At 34.8% G+C, this 22,455-nt stretch overlaps 1 protein-coding gene and 1 long non-coding RNA gene across 2 annotated transcripts in view; one reads left to right on the top strand and one right to left on the bottom strand.

Moving 5' to 3' along the window:
• The first annotated feature begins 980 nt into the window (after positions 1-980).
• LOC130010897 (uncharacterized) lies at positions 981-11,170 on the top strand. Its single transcript, XR_008786186.1, has 3 exons — positions 981-1,422; positions 8,849-8,938; positions 9,905-11,170. It is a non-coding gene; the product is annotated as an uncharacterized LOC130010897 (long non-coding RNA).
• Positions 11,171-13,159: 1,989 nt separating this feature from the next.
• Positions 13,160-22,455, bottom strand: part of LOC126811587 (protein MMS22-like) — a 32,479-nt gene continuing 23,183 nt past the window's right edge. The window contains exons 26-35 of the mRNA XM_050537285.1: positions 19,676-19,796; positions 19,130-19,300; positions 18,731-18,853; positions 18,382-18,480; positions 17,950-17,997; positions 16,905-17,036; positions 16,679-16,737; positions 16,133-16,267; positions 14,941-15,132; positions 13,160-14,223 (exon numbers count right to left, since the gene is read on the bottom strand). Coding sequence (XP_050393242.1) covers positions 14,142-14,223; positions 14,941-15,132; positions 16,133-16,267; positions 16,679-16,737; positions 16,905-17,036; positions 17,950-17,997; positions 18,382-18,480; positions 18,731-18,853; positions 19,130-19,300; positions 19,676-19,796 — 1,162 coding nt within the window. The 3' untranslated portion in view covers positions 13,160-14,141. The remainder of the gene's footprint in view (positions 14,224-14,940; positions 15,133-16,132; positions 16,268-16,678; positions 16,738-16,904; positions 17,037-17,949; positions 17,998-18,381; positions 18,481-18,730; positions 18,854-19,129; positions 19,301-19,675; positions 19,797-22,455) is intronic.

Below are 22,455 nucleotides of genomic sequence, written 5' to 3'. Positions count from 1 at the left end.
TTTTAAAAATCACAATATAGACTACAACCATCTATATGTCTTTTGAAAGTTGATAAAGGTTGTCCATCTCATTGGAATGGCGAATACCATTGATTTTCAATATGTTTCAATAAACACCCGCAAGGTTAAGCCACTGAGAGTATTACGTTATCATATTTGTATAACGTTGTTCGGAAACACCCTGAAGCACAAACGGGTGGACGGACAGGCGTGAAGCCAGTATCACTACAGGAACGGTACTATGCAGATCAATGGGCGTTTACGGCCGATCCCCGCATCCATTCACTTTATTTGATAGTGCACAATGTCGGTGTGTTATGTATGGGATGCGTTTTGTCTTATTAATTGGTTGTGTGTGGTGTATGGTGTGGTTCTCCTGCACTTACCATTAGAGTCTTTAATTCTTAGCTCATAACTTAGCTGCTAGTGGGTGTAAGTTTCGTTCCTGACAAATTTTGTTTGCTATAAATAGGTATGTATGCCCTGTTGGCGACCATCAAATTGGAGGTGAAAAAATAAATTGTGATTCATCAACTTTCACACAGAATGAGAATCCTAAATTCCTAATCGCAACTTATTTCAGAATAATTATTACCGTATTTACATGTCATGTAATATAAAACACTGTACCGGTATATCAAGGGCATCCCTAAATCACGGTCTCAAAACAATATCCGCTCTGCAAGACTTTATAGAGATGTTGCATTAGAGGACCACGGGCAGCTAGACGAAGATAATATCATAAACCTAGTAAATTAAATATTAAACTATACTGACTTTTCAAAAAGACTGCTAAAAAAATGTGCCACGAGTGTTTATAATGGATAGCGAATCCTACTAGCTTATACATGTACTGATATATCTTGTCTCGCTAACTGAACATTAATCAATAAACAGCTGAAAATCTTCCAACTCAAACCTTTTACAATATTAATGGAATGGTACATATGTCTTTATGGACAGCTTGTTTGAAATAGATAATATATCCTGTTTTAACATTCTAAACTCATTTCATGTAACACTATTTATATTCGATCTCAATCCTCTGAGCAAAAGGTTGGCGTAGAAAACCGTCTTGGGCACGCTAGTCGAATCTCTTGCGGTTTTACCAGAGGCGGTTCAAGAGAAACAATTTATTATTGGTCGATGAAGGATTTGTGAAGAAACGAGATTGGAGTTATCTAATTTGTGAATGGTCTCGGATCCATGCATAATTATTGTTGACACATCGCGGGTAAACTCCTTATGGAAGTCAATGGTTCGGTCCTTAATACTCAGAAATGGATGATAGTCAAGCAAGTAAATTGGTGTGAATGTTCCAGCTAGAGTATGTAACATGTAGGATTATTATAAAAGAGTTTTGAGTGTAAAATGGAGAATTCTTTACTGTTTATTATCTGGATTTTAATGCAATTGTTTTTGGTAAGTTTTTCATTTCATAAAAAGCAAAATAATATAAATTAAATTTAGTACGTCGATAATAGGACGTCTATAAAATATGTGCTGCTAAAAGGTTATGACGGTAAAAAAGATTACCTAAATCAAGATGTTTGGTTTATTAACAGCGTTTCAGTGTCTCTATAATACAATTACTTGACTAATCTGAAATGTTGACGCCACATTTTTTATAACCTCAAAAGATGGGGAAATTGCTTGATAAGATGTCTGTTGAACTTATTGTTGTTTGTTTTGATGATCATAAAATACCCCATATTGAATATGAAAAATCGCGATTTTATTTTAGGATAATCTATTATTTTCGTTTTTGAAACTACCAACGGTATCAGTTGTATCTGTTCAATTCTAAATGAATACGATCAAACAACAGTCATATAAAATGTTAATATATTTTAAATGTTGTCGAAAAGTAATACAAGTCTGTGAATGTGCATTTCAACAGAAAATCTGATCAAGAAAATAATAGCCCCCCTTTCACATTTATCTACTGTATCAGTACTTCTAAAATCGAAGACATTAAATTTGCTCTAATGGTGTGAGCTAGTCGGGATTTCTGAGTTAGCACTGTGTTTCTTATGTTTTAAATTGGCCTATATGGTTTCCTTGGACACGATGTTTGAAGATTTATAATACCTTATAATATACCCTTTATAATTTATAATATACCCTTCCATGGATTTCATGTTATTTCTTTTTAAAGATCTTAATCTTAAAGCGAGTCAACACTCACCCTTTTTTTTCTACATAATACAATCGAAGGAGCGTTTAAACATACATTATGCAAGAGCTAAATCTGTAAATTGCAGGTCTTTCTTTAGGCCTGAAATGTTATCTAAATTATTAATTAGACATTAATTAACCTATCCAGACCATAATCAACTCTAGATGGCATCGCTAGCCTGCGATCTTCAGTGGATTATGAGCCGATTTACTGCATAACTTTCCTTCACGATTTAACGATTAAATGGATAATCGAGACTATGCTGTTTATCGTACTGACTTTAGTTATGATGATCGAGGCTAGGCGGGAATTTCAAACGCTTAGTTCTCGGTTTTTTGAATGAAATTTTCAGCAAATTGCCTAAACATTATCTAGTTTTTAACTATTATAGTGAGAACTGCCAACTCGTTATCGAATCTCCCATGATTTTCAATTCATCTCATTTTTGGGATCTTTTCTAAAATATCTTATTCTTACAGAAAATCAACGGGGCGTTTAATTTTAAAGGGTAATGGCGAACGCTGTGTAAGGTAGCCCTATAATTTGTGTGGAAGAAGAGATGTAATATTGAATAGTCAAGAAGAACGCTAACTGATTAACATCATTAGAGCTAATATCGACTACAACAGTAACTGGTAGAATGTCTCGCAAGAAACCTCATCAATATTACATAAATCCTCACTACGTGTGTCTGTAGCAACTAGGAAAGGTTACTTGGAAGATCATTTAATCAAATAAATACACCCACCTAACCTTTACAATAAGATTGGTTTGGAGATTTGAAAATGTCCTTAATGTTGTATACAAAAAATTCTCTTTCCATACTGAATTAAAAAAAAAATAGCTTTTAATTTTATATTACATGTTTCGTGCAATAAACATGCAATTTGTCAGGATAATTCCATCAATGTGGGTATCGTGATTTTAATCTATATACGCTAGATAACAGATAAATGAAATAATTTCAGTCTGGTTTAATTTTACGGATAAGTTAGATAAGGAGGGATATAAAACGCCATATTTGAATGTGGATGCCCTAATAAGATAAGCGGTAAAACAAAATGAATATGGGCCGCAAAATGTTATTTGTATTGCAATTCACCCGAGACCAAATAACCAGTTATTTCTGCAGTATATAATGCTTCTTGTGAGTGTACAATACCCCAATCATAGCACGTCTTTTTTTTCTTTATTCCTTTCGAACCCCATCGTTGCAAATATTTTCTGGATAATCGAAGTGACTCTACCAGTATTTATTCTTTTGCTGAAAATAACTATGGACTCCCAATGGTGTGGTTCTATAAAGTACTAAGAAATCTCAAAAATTACAAAATTGAAATGAAATGAGGTTTAACGTCCTACTGTTCTGCTCCTAAACTGGGCTAATGAAGACGGGCATACGCCATACAGTGTGCTATGAGGGAAATTTTGCCCGGGCAGCGGCGCTACGGCCTACTCTTATATTGAATTCCAACTGCCAAGGGATCTTTTACGTGCACGCCAATATGTACACGGAACCTCGGTTTTTTGTCCCACCCGAACGACTAGACAGCTGTCCTTGTCAGGCCCTCCGTCCCGCATCACTGACAAGGGGGAACCACGCCGGAAAATCTGGATGAACTTTCTCGGCCAATGCAGGGATCGAGCACCTCAAAAATTACAAAGACAGTAATATGATTATCTTTATACTGTCACAAACAAGCGGTTGCCATGCTAGATGTGCCCACATTTTGCAAGAGACGGACAGAGAACAAGCTAAAAAAAAAAGCGATTTTTCGTACAATCAGGGACCATAATCCAAGATTTTATGGTCTGGCATATCTTTTGGATATACAAACATATACTTTAAGTTTCATCAAAATCGGATTAAAATTGTGGATCCACAACCTAAAAATGAGAGAGAGAGAGAGAGAGAGAGAGATGGGGTTTAACGTCCACTCGTCACAAACTAGGTCGTTTCGGGACTAACATATGGTTTAATTTTATTTCAATAATTCGCTTGCGCGTAGGGGTCTTTAGCAGTGGGGGGAAACCGGAGGACCCGGAGAAAACCCATGAGGTTGGACCTAAAAATGTGATTTTTTCGTACAATTAGAAGCCATAAACCATGACGTTTCGGTCGGATACATGCCAACATCGATAGGAACCGAGATCTTTGGGATATGAACCTACAAGAGCGACGACAATATATACGTCCACATGAAATGTGGGCGTATAAAAACATGTATTATGTCATCTTCAATAGAAGGCTTGATCTCGCCTTAAAGGAGCTAAATCGCTAACATTTGGGACCTAGAAATTGACAAAAGTGGGTCGCAACGCATATAATACTGTAATATGAATGTACATAAACTGATTTACATTCAATGGTTTCCGTTTTTACTCCAATTTCAAATCAGTTATGTTCGGCGAAATAAGCCAGCAGTCTCAATCGAGTGCAAATTTCTAGCATCTGGTTATTCAGTCTACATACGCCGTTCGATTTGGTGCAATGTGTCTAGCCTCGTCCCTCGAGTCTCTTTTTACAACTGAGGCTGAAGCGCATTATGGCACACGAATCGTGTACCAATGGTAAAATGTTTATTTTGTCTTAAATATTGGATATCAAAAGCCCATCTTATTCCGGTAAGATCACAACATCAATGTTGATTCAATTTGACAAATAAATTGTGTTTTCAATGTTGAAGATTTTGGATGATATTGAGTTAGAGACTTAGCTACTTTAACTACGTACAGCTAGATGTTGTAAAACTCGCGGTTGTTGCTTCAGGAACATGGTATTGTGTATTACGACTTTCAGAATGTCCCGTCTTTAAACAGCGAGCCGATCGTTGCGTGTTACTAAAATATGACTATAAAGTCATTCATTAAGTTGTTCTTTATTTAGTCAGTATTGAACGGGGCAAATGGAGTAAAGACATGTAATAACTAATCTTGTAAGTTGACACAAGTATTGATCTGAAAGGCCATCTTGTTTTGTTATATCATGTAATAAAGTAGTCTGTAACAAAGATTTATGGTACATGTACTAGGCAGGCGTGTATGTCAAAAGTCTTAACAGAGGAATAATGTTGATTCATCAAACAAGAGCCCAACTGGGCTTAAATTGCGATTCACTTTATTAAAAGAGGGAAATATAAGCTGTTTGTAACTTTAATATAGAAAAGGAATTCAAGTCTGAAGTATTGTTGAAAAAACTCCTTCAGACTGCACCACGCGGCCGTCCCCATTTGGAACAATGTCAAAATTTAAACAAATCTGAATAAAAACAGCCAAAAACTGCCAATTTCGAAATTTAACCTTTTCGGGGGACCAGGGACCTGTTTCTCGAAATCTTAACTAAAGATAAAATCCAATTTTAGTAGATAATTCAATTTTGATTGGCAAAGCACTAAAATCAATCTAATATTATCCAATCAAATTACTAAAATTGGATTTTATCTTAGTTAAAATTTCGTGAAACAGGCCCCAGGTCCGCACCACGAGGGATAGTAAAAATATATCATCGAACCTAAATAAGCATCACTAGCACAAGATCGCTACCAAATTTTACTGTAATCTGTTAAGTAGTTTTGGGGAAGACACCAACACAAATCTTTATTAGCATGTGTGGATCATATTCATTCCAAATCCTGTTGAAATCCACAAAGCTGTCATTTGTCATTATACTAATTCAACCCTTACAGTCAATCTATTGTTCCAAGAAAAAGGCAAGGTGTCTTAATCAATCCTGCAACGCAATGGTCAGCGGCATGTTTGTAAAGATGAGCTTTGTTGGCTATCATAACAATTTACAATCCACGGTTTATACAAAGATACATCATAAGTGGGACTACTAGCAGAAAACCCTTTCTATAAAGTCAGCCGACACATTCTGGTCAAATCTAATTAGTTTCCAATATTAATATTCTATCTAGATTTATATCACGATTTTTCATTTCCTGATTTGTGCTATTGCGTGACAAAAATATCTTTGTTCGCCAGTGTTTGGTAAAGACTAACACAAGAAATGTCGGGTATAAGAGCGTTAAAATTATTCGTTTCCGTTTGTGAAATAGTCAAATAATAGCAACCGAATCAAACTTGAATATCGGGGTAGTTGCTGGACTAGATATACGTCCAAATGTAGCTTGTTCATTTGAAACTCTTTTTTGTTTTTAAATCATAATTTTATGGGTTAGGACAAAAATCTAACCAAAAACTCGGGCAAATTATTAAACGCCCAAACATCATCTGTTAGCACATTTTGAAAACATCTATACGGATATAGTAGTTTACCATTGCTGCAACTTCTGAGTTAAAGGACAATATTGGTGCCAGTCATTATCACACATGTGTTAGAGCTGGTTCAACACATTCCAAATATATTTTTAACACAGAGATCATTGCTACGATAGCTGAGTAATACAGGTTTCCCGTATCGGAAGTGACGAACGCCAAAGGAAAACACGAGTCGCCGCTCTATATAACTGACTGAAGCGACGAGTGATAACAGATACACGGCCAAATTTCTACTCACTAATAATTTCTTCGATGACCAAAAGTTGTTATATGGGACTGTAAGAGGATATCTGACAATTCAATAAAGTAATTGAATGTCATTAGATAAGAGAACACGAGAAAAATAGAAATAGTCTGTACATTCCCTTGTTTATATTCATTCTATACCTTATAAAAACATGGTAATGCACGGACTTTTTCTATTTTTCTTTCGTGTTCTCTTATCTAGTGGCAGTCAATTCTTTTTATGAATTGTCAGATATCCCCTCACAGTCTCACACAAGAACTGTTGGTCTTCAAAGGAATTATTAGTGAGCAGAAATTCGGCAGTGTATCTGTTATCACTCGTCGCTTTAGTCAGTTATATAGAGCGATGACTCGTGTTTTCCTTTGGCGTTCGTCACTTCCGATACGGGAAACCTGTATTACTCAGCTATCGTAGCAATGATCTCTGTGTTAAAAGTATATTTGGAATGTGTTTATCCAGCTCTAACACAAATGAGATAATGACTGGCACCAATATTGTCCTTTAATTTTAAGTTACTGAGATGCCTTGATGTTGCTATTGAAGCGTAACACCATTGACGTGGTCAGTCAGATAAATTTGGAGGAGAGGGGGGAGGGGAATTGAGGTTTTGGATCTGGGTGTGACTGGTGGTTACTAAGATATATCTCAGACAAAGATTCAGCTGGTAATCTGCTACCGAAAAAGAAGTTTACGGCTCTATGAGTCACTCTTATTCGCCAATTTTAAAGATACTACAATTTATATGCAACTGGAAAACTATTTATTCACAAAAGCCACATTACATGCTTATATACAAGGAACAAAGAAAAGAAAAATATCCCAACCATGGTGATTCCCGAAGAATCTTTTAATAGTTTATCTGCCTCGATCGCAACAAAATATATCTCTTTAAAATGGTCTAGTGGTGGAAGTTCTGATTTATTTTTACGTTTGAATGAATATCTTCATAAGTGGAGACGACCCATACCCAAATAATTTGCGAGGGTTTTAAACAACGACGACAATTTAAGTCGGATAAACGTTTTAAATGAATAATGGTTCACCTGATAAAGACCCATTGGTTTTATATAACATACCGTTCGATGCTTCTATATCTGATTTAGATTTGTGAAGGTTCATTTGGGACTCGGTTCTGTCTCTCTTGATAAACGACTTTCTGGCAAAACTTGACATGGTCTTTAATTAAACTTGTTCACCAGCTAACGCACACTCAATCAAGTTAAAAATAATGAAGTCTACATGCTACCACAAGCATCGTCATTTCTTTTACTAGCATCATTAATAAAACATTGAATAACCCAGCATTAGTCCATCGTATCCTTGAAGGAACCGTTCAGACGGAAAAATCAAATCTTCTTTCATGGAATCCTCGTGCATTGAATTAAGTTACATACTGTGTAAAATTCTAGTCTATGGGGTTTCAATTAAGAGACTTGTTGGGTTCATGAACAGGAAATTACTAGCTTTTCTTGCACAAACGACGACTTTGCAAGTTAAAATGTACAGAAAAAAAAAAAAATCATGTGCTCTAGCATAACACTGAAAACATTCTAAATAAAACCTCCACTTTTTTTTTACCCAGATACAATACTAATGACGTATTTTTTAGGGAAGTCAATATACAATTTTATTGTCGTCACCAATGTTTGCAAGTTAACATTGGCTTGTTAATGCGACAGAAACTACAATTTTTAACTTATTTTTTACTTCCAAATTTGGCGTGAAGTATTTGAAATTGGACAACATCCAAATCTTCCTTTGGATAAGTTAATGTTTTGTTTTGTTTTTTTGTCAAGGCAGCTGCTGTGTTAATGTATATCCAGGATTTGTCTGGCCTTATTCTTTTTATTTTAGTTCAACAAAAACAAGTGTTTAAAATTAGATACACTCTTGACCTAGATTAAGCAGAAATTAATATCAAAATTAGAAGACCATAATATACATTAATAGGACTGGCCGATTTTCATAATTTTTTAACCACTGTGCTTTTAAGACAAGACTACTTTTTTAGTGTATATGGATTAAAAGTCAATATGTCATATACTTTTTGTGCCATATCCATTTGAAGTTTTAAAGACGTATCACACCCATTTGTTTTAACTATACCTGTACTATCAGTAAAACTATTTATCTATTTAAAGGTTGGCGTTCATGGTAGAACTAGTAATAAAGTTCAGTGTGATCCAACTGTAAACAATTCCTGTCCAAAGGGTTATTGCTGTGTTAAAGAGGTAATTAAATACTATTTTTCAAATGCATGAAATGGGGTTTAACCTCTTTACTTTTTTTCTTCACCTATCTGGCTAATGATTACGGGCATCCAGGCAGTAATTGAATTCCAACTATCAAGGGTTCGTTTACGTGCATGCCAACGTGTACATGGGACCTCGGTTTATCGTCCCATTCGCACGGCTAGACACTGTTTTTGCCATGCCCTCTGCCCTGTACCACGAACACTGGGAAACCACTTTGTAAAATCCCAGGGAACTTGCTAAGCCAACACTAGAATGAATCTAATAATAATTATAGTCTATACTATTTTTCACACTTATACCATATTTTGATAGCATTGACAGCACTATCCATCTAGAATTTTCTAAAATGTGATGATACTGGGAAATAATGTCTTTTATCACCCAATAATACATTCTACAGTAGATATCGCTTGTGTGATATATTTCATAATCTACTGCGATATATCGCTTTCCATGAATTTGATTGGTCAGTTGAAAAGGAACTACTTTTTTTGATTTTCAAAGAATAGTTCATTTCTTTTTAAAAGTAATTTTTTTTTTTATTAATAATGAACTATTGTTATTCAATTGACCTTGATGGAAACACTGGGTCAATATAAAGGACTTTGCAATGGTTGGATTGCTGTCAAAAAATGATGTATCACTACGTCATAATGTTCAGTAAAAGTGAAATCTACAGCAAAGAATTATATTTGTCTATTTGTGCATGTAAGTAAGGATTGGGTGATAAATAAAATCTCCTACTTGTCTTTTTTGATATCAAAAAATATCAACACTCGTTGATAATCGGCATAGCCTCGTTTTTTGTTACTTTATCAACTTGTGTTGACATTTTTTGATATCAAAAAAGACTGGTAGGAGATTCTCTATATGTTTCAACATTGGATAAGAACATAGAATTAACTGTATATCAATTCATACTTTCAAATTCCTCTCTTCCAGGTTTATGTATCAATGGATGTAACTAAACCAGCTAATGGTTTTACAGTATGCCATCGTAGATTACAGAAAGATGAGTTCTGTCTACATAAAGCTGAAGGTTTCCTATGTCAGTGTGATGAAGGACTTACGTGTGTATCACAAGATGTTGAAAATAACTTTGGACATTGTCAACGCAAGTAAAAATGACAATAACTGTATCACACATTATAGATTTACTGGTGTTTCAGTAAACATTTAAATATGGACAAAAACAACCAGATTCAGATAACCAGGCCAGTAGTTAGCCCAAAATTGTTGGGGGGGGGGGGTAAAGGCTTATGGGCGCACCGATGCACCTACACTTGACGGTCCACGGGTTTAGGGTGCTCTGCCCCTAGAAAATTTTGTAGGATAGGGTTTGAACCTGAAAATGTCGTGGACGGCCACTAATCTCGGCATTATGGGCACCCCTCCGGAATGAGGCACCCCACAAATCATGCCGTTTTAGGCGCCCCATTGATCAAGTCGCGGGCGCCCAGCCAATCTTACTCGGCATTATGTAATATGTGCAGCCCCACAATCATATATCGTTATTATGGGCGCCTCTCCGGGATAAGGCACCCCACAGATCAAGTCGTTTTGGGCGCCCCGTCAGTTGTGGTGTTAATCGTGTGAGTCATTATGAGGATTTGGGGAGCGCCTCATATATAACGATATGATTGGCGAGGCGTCCAAGTGACATTGGTTGCGCGCCCCGCCAATCTCGTCGTGGGCGCCCAACTAATGTCACGCGGCTTTAAGTGGCGCCCATACTGATATGGGCACGTTGGTCGTTGGCTTCGTGTTGCGTCCAATCAAAAGGGCGCCCCCCCCCCCATCAGCTACGGGCCTGATAACATAACATTGCCTTTTTAAAACAATAATAATGAGACTTCATGATGAAAACAATTTTTCGTGTGTAAATTATAGCACGTCATATTGATTTTTGTTTTTTTTGTTTTTTTTTTTTTTACTTCCTAGTGTTCAGTGGTGTTAATAATTTCATACAAATCATGAAGATACCATTTTTTGTAGAATTAAATAAATGCTATCAATTTATTCCTATAACTACATTTAGCTGTTCTGTTATATTGGTTTTTACTGCTGCTCTGGTTGCAGAAATGCTAATTTGAAAAGCTTTTTATTTATCTGATCAAGCATGGATTCTATACCTTTGGTTTCCTAATTAGAAGTTTGTATTCAACAGCCCTTAATATTCATGATTGTACCTATCATTACAAAGGTAATTCATCCATTGAAGACAGGATGTATAATATTACTATTTTTGTATATAATGATATGATCAATACAATTTGCTTTCATAAAGTGCAAGTTGATTTCTATACATGTTTGCCATAAATATTTGTTTAGCATCACTCGGCTTTATACTGAGTGTTACTGGGGGCAGTAGTGAATTAAAGTGAGTTACCCAGCCTTCGATCTGAAAAATAGTTGAACATGCCTTCCCCCCACTCCCCTTAATCGACACCCCCGACAATCATCCTTTCGAACAACTGTCTAAGGCCTGGGTTCCAAACCTCTGGGTCTCAAACTTTTAAATAAATGCTAGGTTTCCATGAAAAGCATATACGAGGGCTGGCTGAAAAGTTCTAAGCCTGAAAAGGATAGCTCGATTGGGTTGAAACAAACTATCATTGAATCATAGACGTAAGAACTGCAACTTTAGTGTTATTATTGTCTTCAAACCAGACCATCTTGTGAACCTCGATTAAAACCACCAGAAATGAACAAACTGACTATAAGGCAGTACCTGCAACAGAAAGGACTAACCCAATACAAATACATGCCAACATGGTCTCCACTTTACAATGAACCGCGTCCCCGAAGGCCATCAACGGCAACATTCAAGAAAACATTACCTTGGTGCATGAGAGTGATGGGATTTTAAAATATTTCTTGTCCGACATTTTACCGAAAATAAACTATTATCGTTATTTAAGCAGACGAATTCATACCACAAATAAAAATCGCATGGCAACAAAATATTAAAATCCCGTACGTAATAAAAAATATGTAAACCTCGCTATTTTTCATATTTAATTCTCGTACGGTATTCAAATTTATGTCAGTATCATTCCTACAATGAAATCTCTCATGAGAGGGTTGAGCACAATATCGCCAACGAGTTAAAATGACAAAAGTTTCAGCAAGATGGGTGCCAAAGCTCTTGACAGCGAATTACAAACCATGGATGAGACCCGTTTCCAAAAATGAAAAAGGAACTAGTTGGTCGTCATGACGTCTTGTCAGCTGTGAACGACTTTATTTTGGGTGTCTGAAGAAAATTTCTGCTTTGCAACATCGTTGGCAAGAGTGGTACACCTCGAAGGGGACTATGTAGAAAAATAATTTGAAACCATTACATTTGTACACATAGGCTTAGAACTTTTCAGCCAGCCCTCGTAAATTTCTGATCTAAACAGCTCTTGCCACATTGCCAATCGTCTTTCTTCTCTTAGGCTCACGATTTGTTTCCTCAGTGCACATTAAAATGGTTAACACATGCGCTTTGCATCATAAGGTCTGTCATTGAGCCAAGTGGCTTGGTTTTTATTCCCTGCTTGTATGCGACAAGGAGTAGGAATGCATGTCCAACCTCGTGGGTTTTCTCCGGGTCCTCCAGTTTTCAAGCACTGCTAAAGACCCCTACGAGCAAGCGAATTATTGAAATATAATTGAAACATGTTAGTCCTGAAATGACCTAGTTTGTGTTGAGTGGACGTTAAACCCCTATTTCCCCCCTCTCTGTCTCTCATTACAACATTTTGATCTGTAAATAATGATGATGTTTCATAGTAAAAGGTCACATCAGCCATGCACCATTGAAACAGTCATCATTGTATTGTTTTTTATTATACTCAATTACATTCAATAAAATTATTAAACATCTCATTTTTCTTGAACGGATCTATCAGATATATGTGCAGGGTGCCGATTTCAAGGTCAGGAAAATACATAGCGGTCTCAATTGACAGGAAAAGCCTAGACCACTCTTTATTGGGGCCTTCCGTGCTTGACCACCTTAAAAAGCCCCTGATTAGAGTAACCTTTTGTTTTCTACTGACCATTGTAGAAATGTCTGATTTGCACAAAGATAGGGCAATTAACTCTTAATCATTTTCTACTTTTTATTAGTATACATAAACAATATGGACCATCCTCTAGTAGACCGTAGCTGGTTTCTGAGGAAAATGAAAGTAGTATTATATTTGCAAAGAACAATATATTTTCTACAGTATATAGAAAACCTGATGATGTATAGTGGAAAGCTTAACAGTAATAAGAAGCAAGTGATATAATAAAGATTTCATACACCAAGTCACATGAAGATAACATATATATTGATTAATACTGTCTATAGCCTTCTGAAAAAATCTTTTCTTGGGGGGGAAAAGGTGATGGAATCATGAAATGTTCAAATTGGTCTGGATCCAGAGTAAATAGTGGAAGGTTTGAATGTTGAATTTGGTTTATAAGAGGACTAGATATATAACAAGTCAACTATATGATCACATCATTGTTATTGACACGCCTGCAGTAATGTCTATAATAGGTAACCAATTGATTGAACACACACAGAGTTCACATCCTCCGGCACAATCATACAGTTCAATCCACTACAAACTTCTTCATTATTAGTAGTCTAAAAATAAGATTCATTCCACATAATTTTGTTCACATGAATTATTTTTTCAATAAATCCTGCTACAATCAGTTATCAGTGTTTTACTACATTTTGTAAGGTCCATAATCATCCCCAATACCAGTTCTACCCTTATTGCAGTCAGCTCTTTGATTTTTATCACCTTCTTGTAATAGGATTTGTTATCTAACCTGTCATGTTACTGAGAATGTGTCATATGTTGAATTCTGTCCACATTCTGCACAGTCATTCAACTCGATCTGTATTCTACACATTCATTCTGTCTACATTCTACCAGTCATTTTGATTTCTGTCTGCATTCTACACAGTCATTTTGAATTCTGTCTACATTTTATCAGTCGTTTTGATTTCTGTCTACATTCTACATAGTCATATTGAAATCTGTCTATATTCTACACAACCATTTTGAATTCTGTCTGCACTCTATAATCATTTTGAATTATGTCTACATTATACCAGTCATTTTAAATCCTGTCTATATTCTACACACAGTAATTTTAAATTCTGTCTACATTTCACAATGGATATAATATATCAACTAACATTAGTCTGTAATCTGTCTATTTCTCTTTGCCCATCTTCACCCAGATTAGTCAACAGATTATAATATACTTTCCTGAAAAATTAATAACATTTTAACCAATTGAATTTGACATCAGATTTTGGCATGTTTTTATATAAAGCATATATTACCATTTTACACAATTATGTTTAAACATAGAAGTCTTCACACAGCAGGGGGTTGGATGACCGAATGGTTAGCATGTGCGTGTTGTGTCATAAGGTCAGTCATTGAGTCATTCGATTCCCGGGTTGTATGTGACAAGGAGTAGGGTCACCTGTCCAATTGTACAATATGTTAGTCCCGAAATGACCTGGTTTGTGTCAAGTGGATGTTAAACCCCATCTTTCTCTCTCTCCACACACAGCAACTCTATTGATGGTAGTTATAAGGGAAGCATCTAATAGCTTATAGATGCACTTCATTATCAGGAAATGCTTAACTTTCATACCATATGGGCTGTATAGGCACTAGGCTTATCATCGTACATATAAACATTTTTTATAAATGGCAACTGATTTTCTGATATGAACAATGATATTAAGTTTTGATGTGATTATTATAGGGGTATCGTGAAACCAGAGGTGGTATTACAACCCCACCAGCCCTATCCACTCCATCGCTCGAGCTGCATTGATACCCCAAATTTCAGCCTTTGGGATGCCCTAGTGTAGCTGGCAACTACTAAGAAATAAACAGACACACCACAGGCACAAATATATGTATCAGTGGTAATAATGGTGTAAATGTATGAGAATGATAAAAACCTACCTTAATTTACTATCAATACCTACACCACGTTTTATCTCTAGATCTATTACTAATGTTGTACAATCAGGTATTATAGATATAATAAGATGTTTATATAATATACTTATAGACTCTAATACATTAAATACACCATCATAATACATCTTACTATACAAGTTGATAAATCTCTTTATTATACCAGCTAACTCATCACTACAACAACAAATCAAATGAAATGGTGTTTAACATCCTAAAATTCGGCACTAACGGGCTAATGAAGTTGAGTATATGCCATGCAATGTGCTATGAGAGTAAATTTGGTGTGTTCCCACTTAGCCGGCAGACTGTTAATCCTTTGATTGATCTTAAAACTATAGTCTGTTTAAAAGTAGTCACTCAAGAACTGTTCACTAGTGTTCAGCGTTAATGAGCTCTTAATCCCTCTTAATAAAATTTATTAACCAACTAATTAATGAAATTTGAACACAGTTCATGCCGGCGTTATGATTTTAAACATGAATTCAATTCACTATATTAATATAAATTGATGGTCGATCTGTGTCGAAATTATATTTATTTGAAAATGGCAAACGTTCAGGTTAATATTCGCTTTATCTCCAATAATCGAGGTGGCCGATATTTAATACACAATGGTTACAAGTTCAGTATAAAGTCAAGCAGACCAAATGCCGTCCATTGGAAATGTTCAACTGTGTAAGCTATTTAATGTTATTTAATAAAAGTTAAATTTGTTAAAATCAATACAGTTTTAGTCTTAAAAAAGATATGGACTATAGTTTATAACACCATTGTTCTAGGATTAACTCTGGATTAGCGGCAAAATTTGACATCAAAGCCTGCCGGCTAAGTGGGAAGACCCCATATCTTTGCCTTGACAGTGGCATTTTCACTTACTCTTTTAACAAATTCCAACTATCAAGATATTGATTCTCAAGTGCACGCCATCATGTAAGTACCTTGGTTTTCGTGCACTTTCGTCTTTCGATAAAGGATAATAGCCACAAAGTAAGGATCGGAAATGATAATAAATTTTTGAAAATAAATATGAACATAAACACATTATGAACATTATTTGTAGTCTGTAAAACGTCTACAAGGAATTGCAGACGACAGTCAGACAGGGACGATAAAATTATACAATCACAGTTAAATGTGGGCATATAAAATTAGTGTGATCAATAATACTACTTACATAGGAAATGTTGATGTATTTCTAACACAGGCTTCTATAAGAAACTGCATAATTTTACCAGAATGCTGTTTCATTGCTGGTGATGTAGAGAAAAGAACATATTCTAATATCGTCATCAACAGTACTTTATTATCCCTGGAAAAATAGTCACACAATTATCATTTATATTAGAATATTACTTCATTCATAAAATATCACTGAAAATAAGTTTTACAAATTGATCATAATAATTGACGAGGCAGGATAAATGCACACCTAGATACATACAAATTATTCAAGAGCATAGCATAATTACTAGTTAGATACATGTATATATACACTTTAAAGCATTAATATTTAACTAAAACAATAATTTATGGCCAGTTGATCGAAGTCTTCAATAGCTCCTTTTGATTTCATGGTACCACCTTTAATTTGTTTGTCCAAGTTACTAAATATAATAATTCTAAAATCTCTCCATACAAGCTTACTTAGAATGCAACAAGTCATTTAGTAAATTAGTGTGTATTTTGACTAATATAATATTCCATAAAATAGTTTGATTACCTGGCTATGACTTCGCCACTTGATGTTCTTTGAAGAACTTCTGTCACAAAAGATAAACCCTATAAAAAAGATGTGTTGCTTTAGTAATTTCTGATTACTGATGATTTTCAAAATATTAAATATACTGTTTGCAACACACAAGTAAACTTTTTATCTGTTGTTATATCCTTCACTTTGATACTTGAAAAGCCAATCAGAGTTATATCCCTTTTAAAGGAAATCTTACCAGATTAGATAATGGAGGTACAGACATGTTCTTCAAGCGAAGGTATTTCTCATGTATTATTTCTAGTATAAAATGTCTAAAGTTGACTGATGTTAGTGATGGTGTCTTCACGTAAGATTCATTTAAACAACTCTGAAAAAACAAGTCAAACAGTGAGGCTGATATCCCCCGCCCAGATTGCTTATCTCTGCTTACCGTAAGCAGACAATGTTTATCACCGAACTCCACCAAGGCATTCACCTAATGAACACCTACACCAAGTTTGAACATTCTACCTCAATTAGGAGGAGAGTTATTGTGTTCCAAAGTATCGACCAATCAAATTGCTTATCGATCTGCTTACCCTGAGCAGAAAATGCTCACTATCGAACTTAGGCAAGGTATTGATGTGATAAAACTATACACCAAGAGTCCTCACTCTAGCTTAATGTTGAAGAAATAAAACAAGAACCAAAACAATTTAAGAGTGTTTGTGTACCTACAGATAACGTGTGACGTGGATAATTAAGAGTGACAGGTTACTTACTGAAGCAACAAAAAAACATCAAAAAGAGAATTGTAATACAGTGATTCTGTGTCTTGCCAATCTGATTAAAATACAGGTCCTATTTCGTTACGTTTTTTATAGTTCAAAATTTCGTTTTACTTGATGATCTGGAAGAGTTGTTATATTTACCCTTGTTCTGGATAATGTGAGGGATTGGTCAATAAAACAGTTTGTTACATCAAATGTCAAAAGCCACTCGTATGACCTCTGATGCGACCTTCCACTACAACCAGTCAGATCTTCATATAGTGTAGGCCATCGAAAGTATAAAAAAAATCGAAACGAAATACAGATTTACTTTAACTGCTAAAGGCCACTTACTTGCAAGGTAATTATTGAAATACGGGTGTTGTTGAATTAACATAACACCGCATTTCTCTCATTCTCTTAACATATTTTGTGAGTTTTATGCAACTGTAGGGGTAAGAAGATCATAAAGCGAACTGTGATTTGATATAGTGTTTAATGGAATTCGTTTTTGTAAATCTATATACTTACTATAAGAGGATGAATGGCTGTTGATTCATTCATTGCAAAACTGGATTTCTTCAATAAAATAATAAAGTATTCGTTTATTAGCATCAAATAAAAAGTCAAGCTTGGAAATAAGGCACTTGTCACAGACATTGTCAGGCACAAATTCAGACAATGCCTATATTTTGTCCAATGCAGATTTGTCTTTTATCAGTGTTTTTATTAATACATGTCCGGCAAAAAGTTTGTCATTTACAGCTAGAATTGTTATTTCCAGGTCTGACCAAAGCGTAGACTATTATATCAATACAACTATATGCAGCAAGTAAAATTCTATATCAGATTTAATATGGTTCAATTATTAAAATTTAATCTGTTTGTCAGTTTTAATACATTTTTATATAATGTAAAAAAACCAAAAACATTTGGATTACTTATTTTTCTTAGTAAACTTACAATAGGAAATTTCTGTAAATATATTGAAACTATATCTTTCAATCTTCTCTCTACATATGCTGCTCTTCTAAAATCCAGTTTACTTAATCCTTGAATATACTGTACAAAATAAAATAGTCTAAACCAACTGGTATCTAAACAGGCTTAAACATACACAAAATTGACTTTTAAATTAATACTGCACATTGTATTTTTTAGTCATAAAAATAAAATCTCAGTGTTTGTGAACTTTTAAAAGAGGTATTTATTATTGTACAAATTCTCATTATTATCAAAATACATCTAAGCAAATTCAAAGCAATTTTAGAAATTTCTCGAAAGTGACTCATTGGACAAAAGTTAATCTTACCATATGTAAAGAATCTCTAATAACAGCTAAGAAAGCTGAGTTAATAGGTTTATCTGTATTAAAGAGAAAATGTGGAGTCACCATAGCACTTAATATTGCTGGTAGTGGACAGTTAGGATTAGACTGTAAAATAAAAATATTATTGATAAATAAATAATAGTACAGCACCATTGATTCTAAAGGATTCTACAGCATCTTTGATCTTGAAGGACAATCAAATTCAAAGTCCATATATATATATATATATATATATATATATAAAAGACCTATAGTGTGATATATGAAGATTTCAAATTAGGAATATAATATATATAGTGAGTATGGTGTTATATAACTGGTGTTAATCCTTAATTTCCCAAAATAAAATCATGATATAAACAAACTGCATGTTATCTTTACCTGAACCAATAATAATGGTGAACAATGTTTAACTAAATATCCTACAGTTGTAAACAGTGTTTTAAGTGTATCTTGTGGTGCCATCAGTTTTAACACAGGAGCTATTTGTTGTGGTACCAGAGAAAAAAAAACCATTACTTTTTCTCGTAATAACATCTTTTCTTTTAAATTCTTAAAACAGAAATATATTGAACAATCAAATAAAAGATAGAATACAGACATATGGATTACATAACAAGACATTATAATATCTAAGAGCAATAACTTTTATTGATGAGATCTATCTTTGGGCATGCACAGTGAGTTATCTTCCTGGCCATGTTAACCCTTACCTTTGACCGTCATAGGTTAAAATAATTAAAGCGATTTATCTTATAGTATGTATGAACGCTACACACGTTTTTAAACTGATTTATAAATAAGCACCCAAATAGCCTTGTGATTCTGGGTAACAATTCTTATATTGAAAAGCATAATTTTATCGCTTTACATCCCATTCTACGAAAAAAAAATAAAAAAATTCTGAAATAAAAATGACAAACGTACCGCAGCATTTTGATGTAACTGCCCCAATGATTTAATAAATACTTTAGGCATAACATCAACTGGTGCTGTAAGAGCTGCCTTGGATAAAAGCTCTTTAACATCACTTAACTCTAATATCACTCTAAACAAAAATATATAAATAAATGTTATAACTGCAAATTTGTCAATTATATAACCTGTATATTATTTTTTTTAAATAAGTACATATATCTCTCAATATTTATTGCCAATCATGTTTAGTACATAAATATTACTATAAATACCGACTGTTTTTAAATGAACTATAGTACACAGTTAAACAGGTGGGAGACTAATTATCTCCCTTTAATAAAGTCTTATTAAGGCCCTGGTTAATTGTCAGTTTCTCATGACTTGAGTTTGTGAAACATACATGCTACATGAGGTGATTATTAATTATTGAGATGAAATTTAATTTTTTTAGTTTAATGATGTTTCTATTTCAGCAATAACTAATGTCAGTTACTTGGTCGTTGAAAACCCAACGGTAACCAGTGTCTGAGATTTATTCACATTTAATAAATATTTATAGATTAAAATATATGTTGCACAATATCTGGGCATCGGAAGACTTGATTATAATAAATAAGTTTAAATTATTAGTGATATGCTTCTAAGTTAACAGCTCGTTAATTCATTCATTCTTGGCATTTCATTTCTTTATCTTTCCCTACTTTGACAGATTACCAGATGATTTGTTCTAACATAAATAATTGAAAGCATACCCTTGGATTTTTAAATACAAAATAAGTTAGATTATCATGTCAGTCCAAAGAATTTACTACACACGTGGTTGTTTCTCTAGCCGTGGAGGAAGTTAGTACCAATGACTTTGACCCAATCGGCACATGGCATCATGATTATATAAATACTTTTGTCTATCTTAATCAAACTGTTTACATTTATTTGTATCTTTGTGTCCTTTTGAGACTGTTTATAGATGTTGTTAATAAAATACCGTGAAGCAGTGACAACCAGTCGGTATGTCATGATCGAGATCATGTCATGGCGGCAGTTCTGGGACCGTTGCTAGTCACGTAAATAAAATAATTTAGCAGGAATTAAATGACATTTATATCTTCGTGTGAATTTTATTACAAATGACAAGTGCCTTATACAGTATATATGATACAGCTTTATCACTTCCTGTTTTATGGATGGACTCTGTATATTTTTTCACATTCACCTCTAGCCTACTTTACTTATCACCTACGGTGTCCTGTTCATCGATAAATAGTGGATTTTTATGCATCAATTCATTGTTCATATTTAAAGGCAAACAAATATAGTTTTACAGGGCAAATTATTGACATCACTAAATTTGACCAAATAATTATGGAAGTGCGTAATTATTACGGATGAAAACGGACATGTGGGCGGGTCATGAGAAACAAACAATTAATTAACCGCGGCTTTATAATTTTTTACAGGATGAGTGATATTTCTATTATAAAGTAAATGCCAATGATGACATAGATTTTGTAATTAATAAGCCAATAACTACAATTTTGATCAACTGGAAACAACATGTCAATAAAAGTTTGATCCATGATCTGTGTACAACCCATTACATCACTCTTCAATCATCAACAACAGTTATGATATAAGTAGACATATTTAACCAACATAAAATGTGAAAAGGTTTAACTTTTGAGTTTTCATATGGGATCATATATGTCAGTAGCTCACTTACCAAACATAATATTATCCACCTTACAGATATTTCTGTTTGGATTTCTGTTATTTATTATATTTCATACATATATATATTGTACCTGTTAATAGTATATATACTATTCAAAAAAAGTAGGGGATATTTGATTTTTAAGTGTTATTAAAGTCACCTAATGAAACTGACGAAGAAACAAATGACAAAATGAAATGATGTTCACATTCATCGATTTATTCCAAATGATCGTTAGACTAAGTAAGGCACAGACTGACCATTATAAGGGTAAAATGATACCCGGGGTAAAACAGCAAAGTTACCACAGCATCACAACCAAGTCAGTAACGGGTAAATCCTCCTCTGTTTGCCAAACAAGCATTGATCCGACGTGGCATACTCCTAATGAGACGTCTAAGGTCATTTTGGTCCAGATTGTCCCATTCCTGTTGCAACGCAGCAGCAAGTTCTTGGACATTGGCAGGACGTTGTTGACGTTGACGTAACCTCTGTCCAAGCATGTCCCAGACATGCTCGATGGGGGAGAGGTCGGGACTCAGTGCTGGCCAAGGTAATGTGGTGGTGTTCTGTTGTTGGAGGTAACCTGTAACGATCCTGGCCCTGTGACATCTTGCGTTGTCATCCTGGAAGATGAAACGGCGGCCATGACGTCGTGCGAACGGCACAACATGGACTGCCAAGATGTTGTCCCGGTAGTACTGGCCTGTAACACGCCCTGCAACAACATGTAAAGCCGTTCTTCCAGCAACAGTGATGCCTCCCCATACCATAACAGAACCACCCCCAAATCGATCATGTCTGATGACGTTAACGTCTTGGAAGCGCTCGTTTCGACGACGCCACACCCTCCTACGTCTGTCCAAAAAATCAACAGTGAACCTTGACTCATCTGAAAACATCACATTGCTCCAGCGTCGATTATCCCAGTGTTGACGATCCCTACACCAACGACGTCTTGCCTGAATGTGATGATCTCTCAAACAAGGGATCACGCGAGGACGTCGGGCGCGAAGGTGACCCCTATGCAGTCGATTCCGAATCGTCTGGCCACTCACTCTCACACCAGTGTCTGTTT

Source organism: Patella vulgata, chromosome 2, assembly GCF_932274485.2.
Source record: "Patella vulgata chromosome 2, xgPatVulg1.2, whole genome shotgun sequence".
In the NCBI taxonomy this organism is placed as follows: Eukaryota; Metazoa; Mollusca; class Gastropoda; family Patellidae; genus Patella; species Patella vulgata.
The sequence above is the reverse complement of the archived record's forward strand: the minus strand, read 5'-3'. Positions and strand labels throughout refer to the sequence as shown.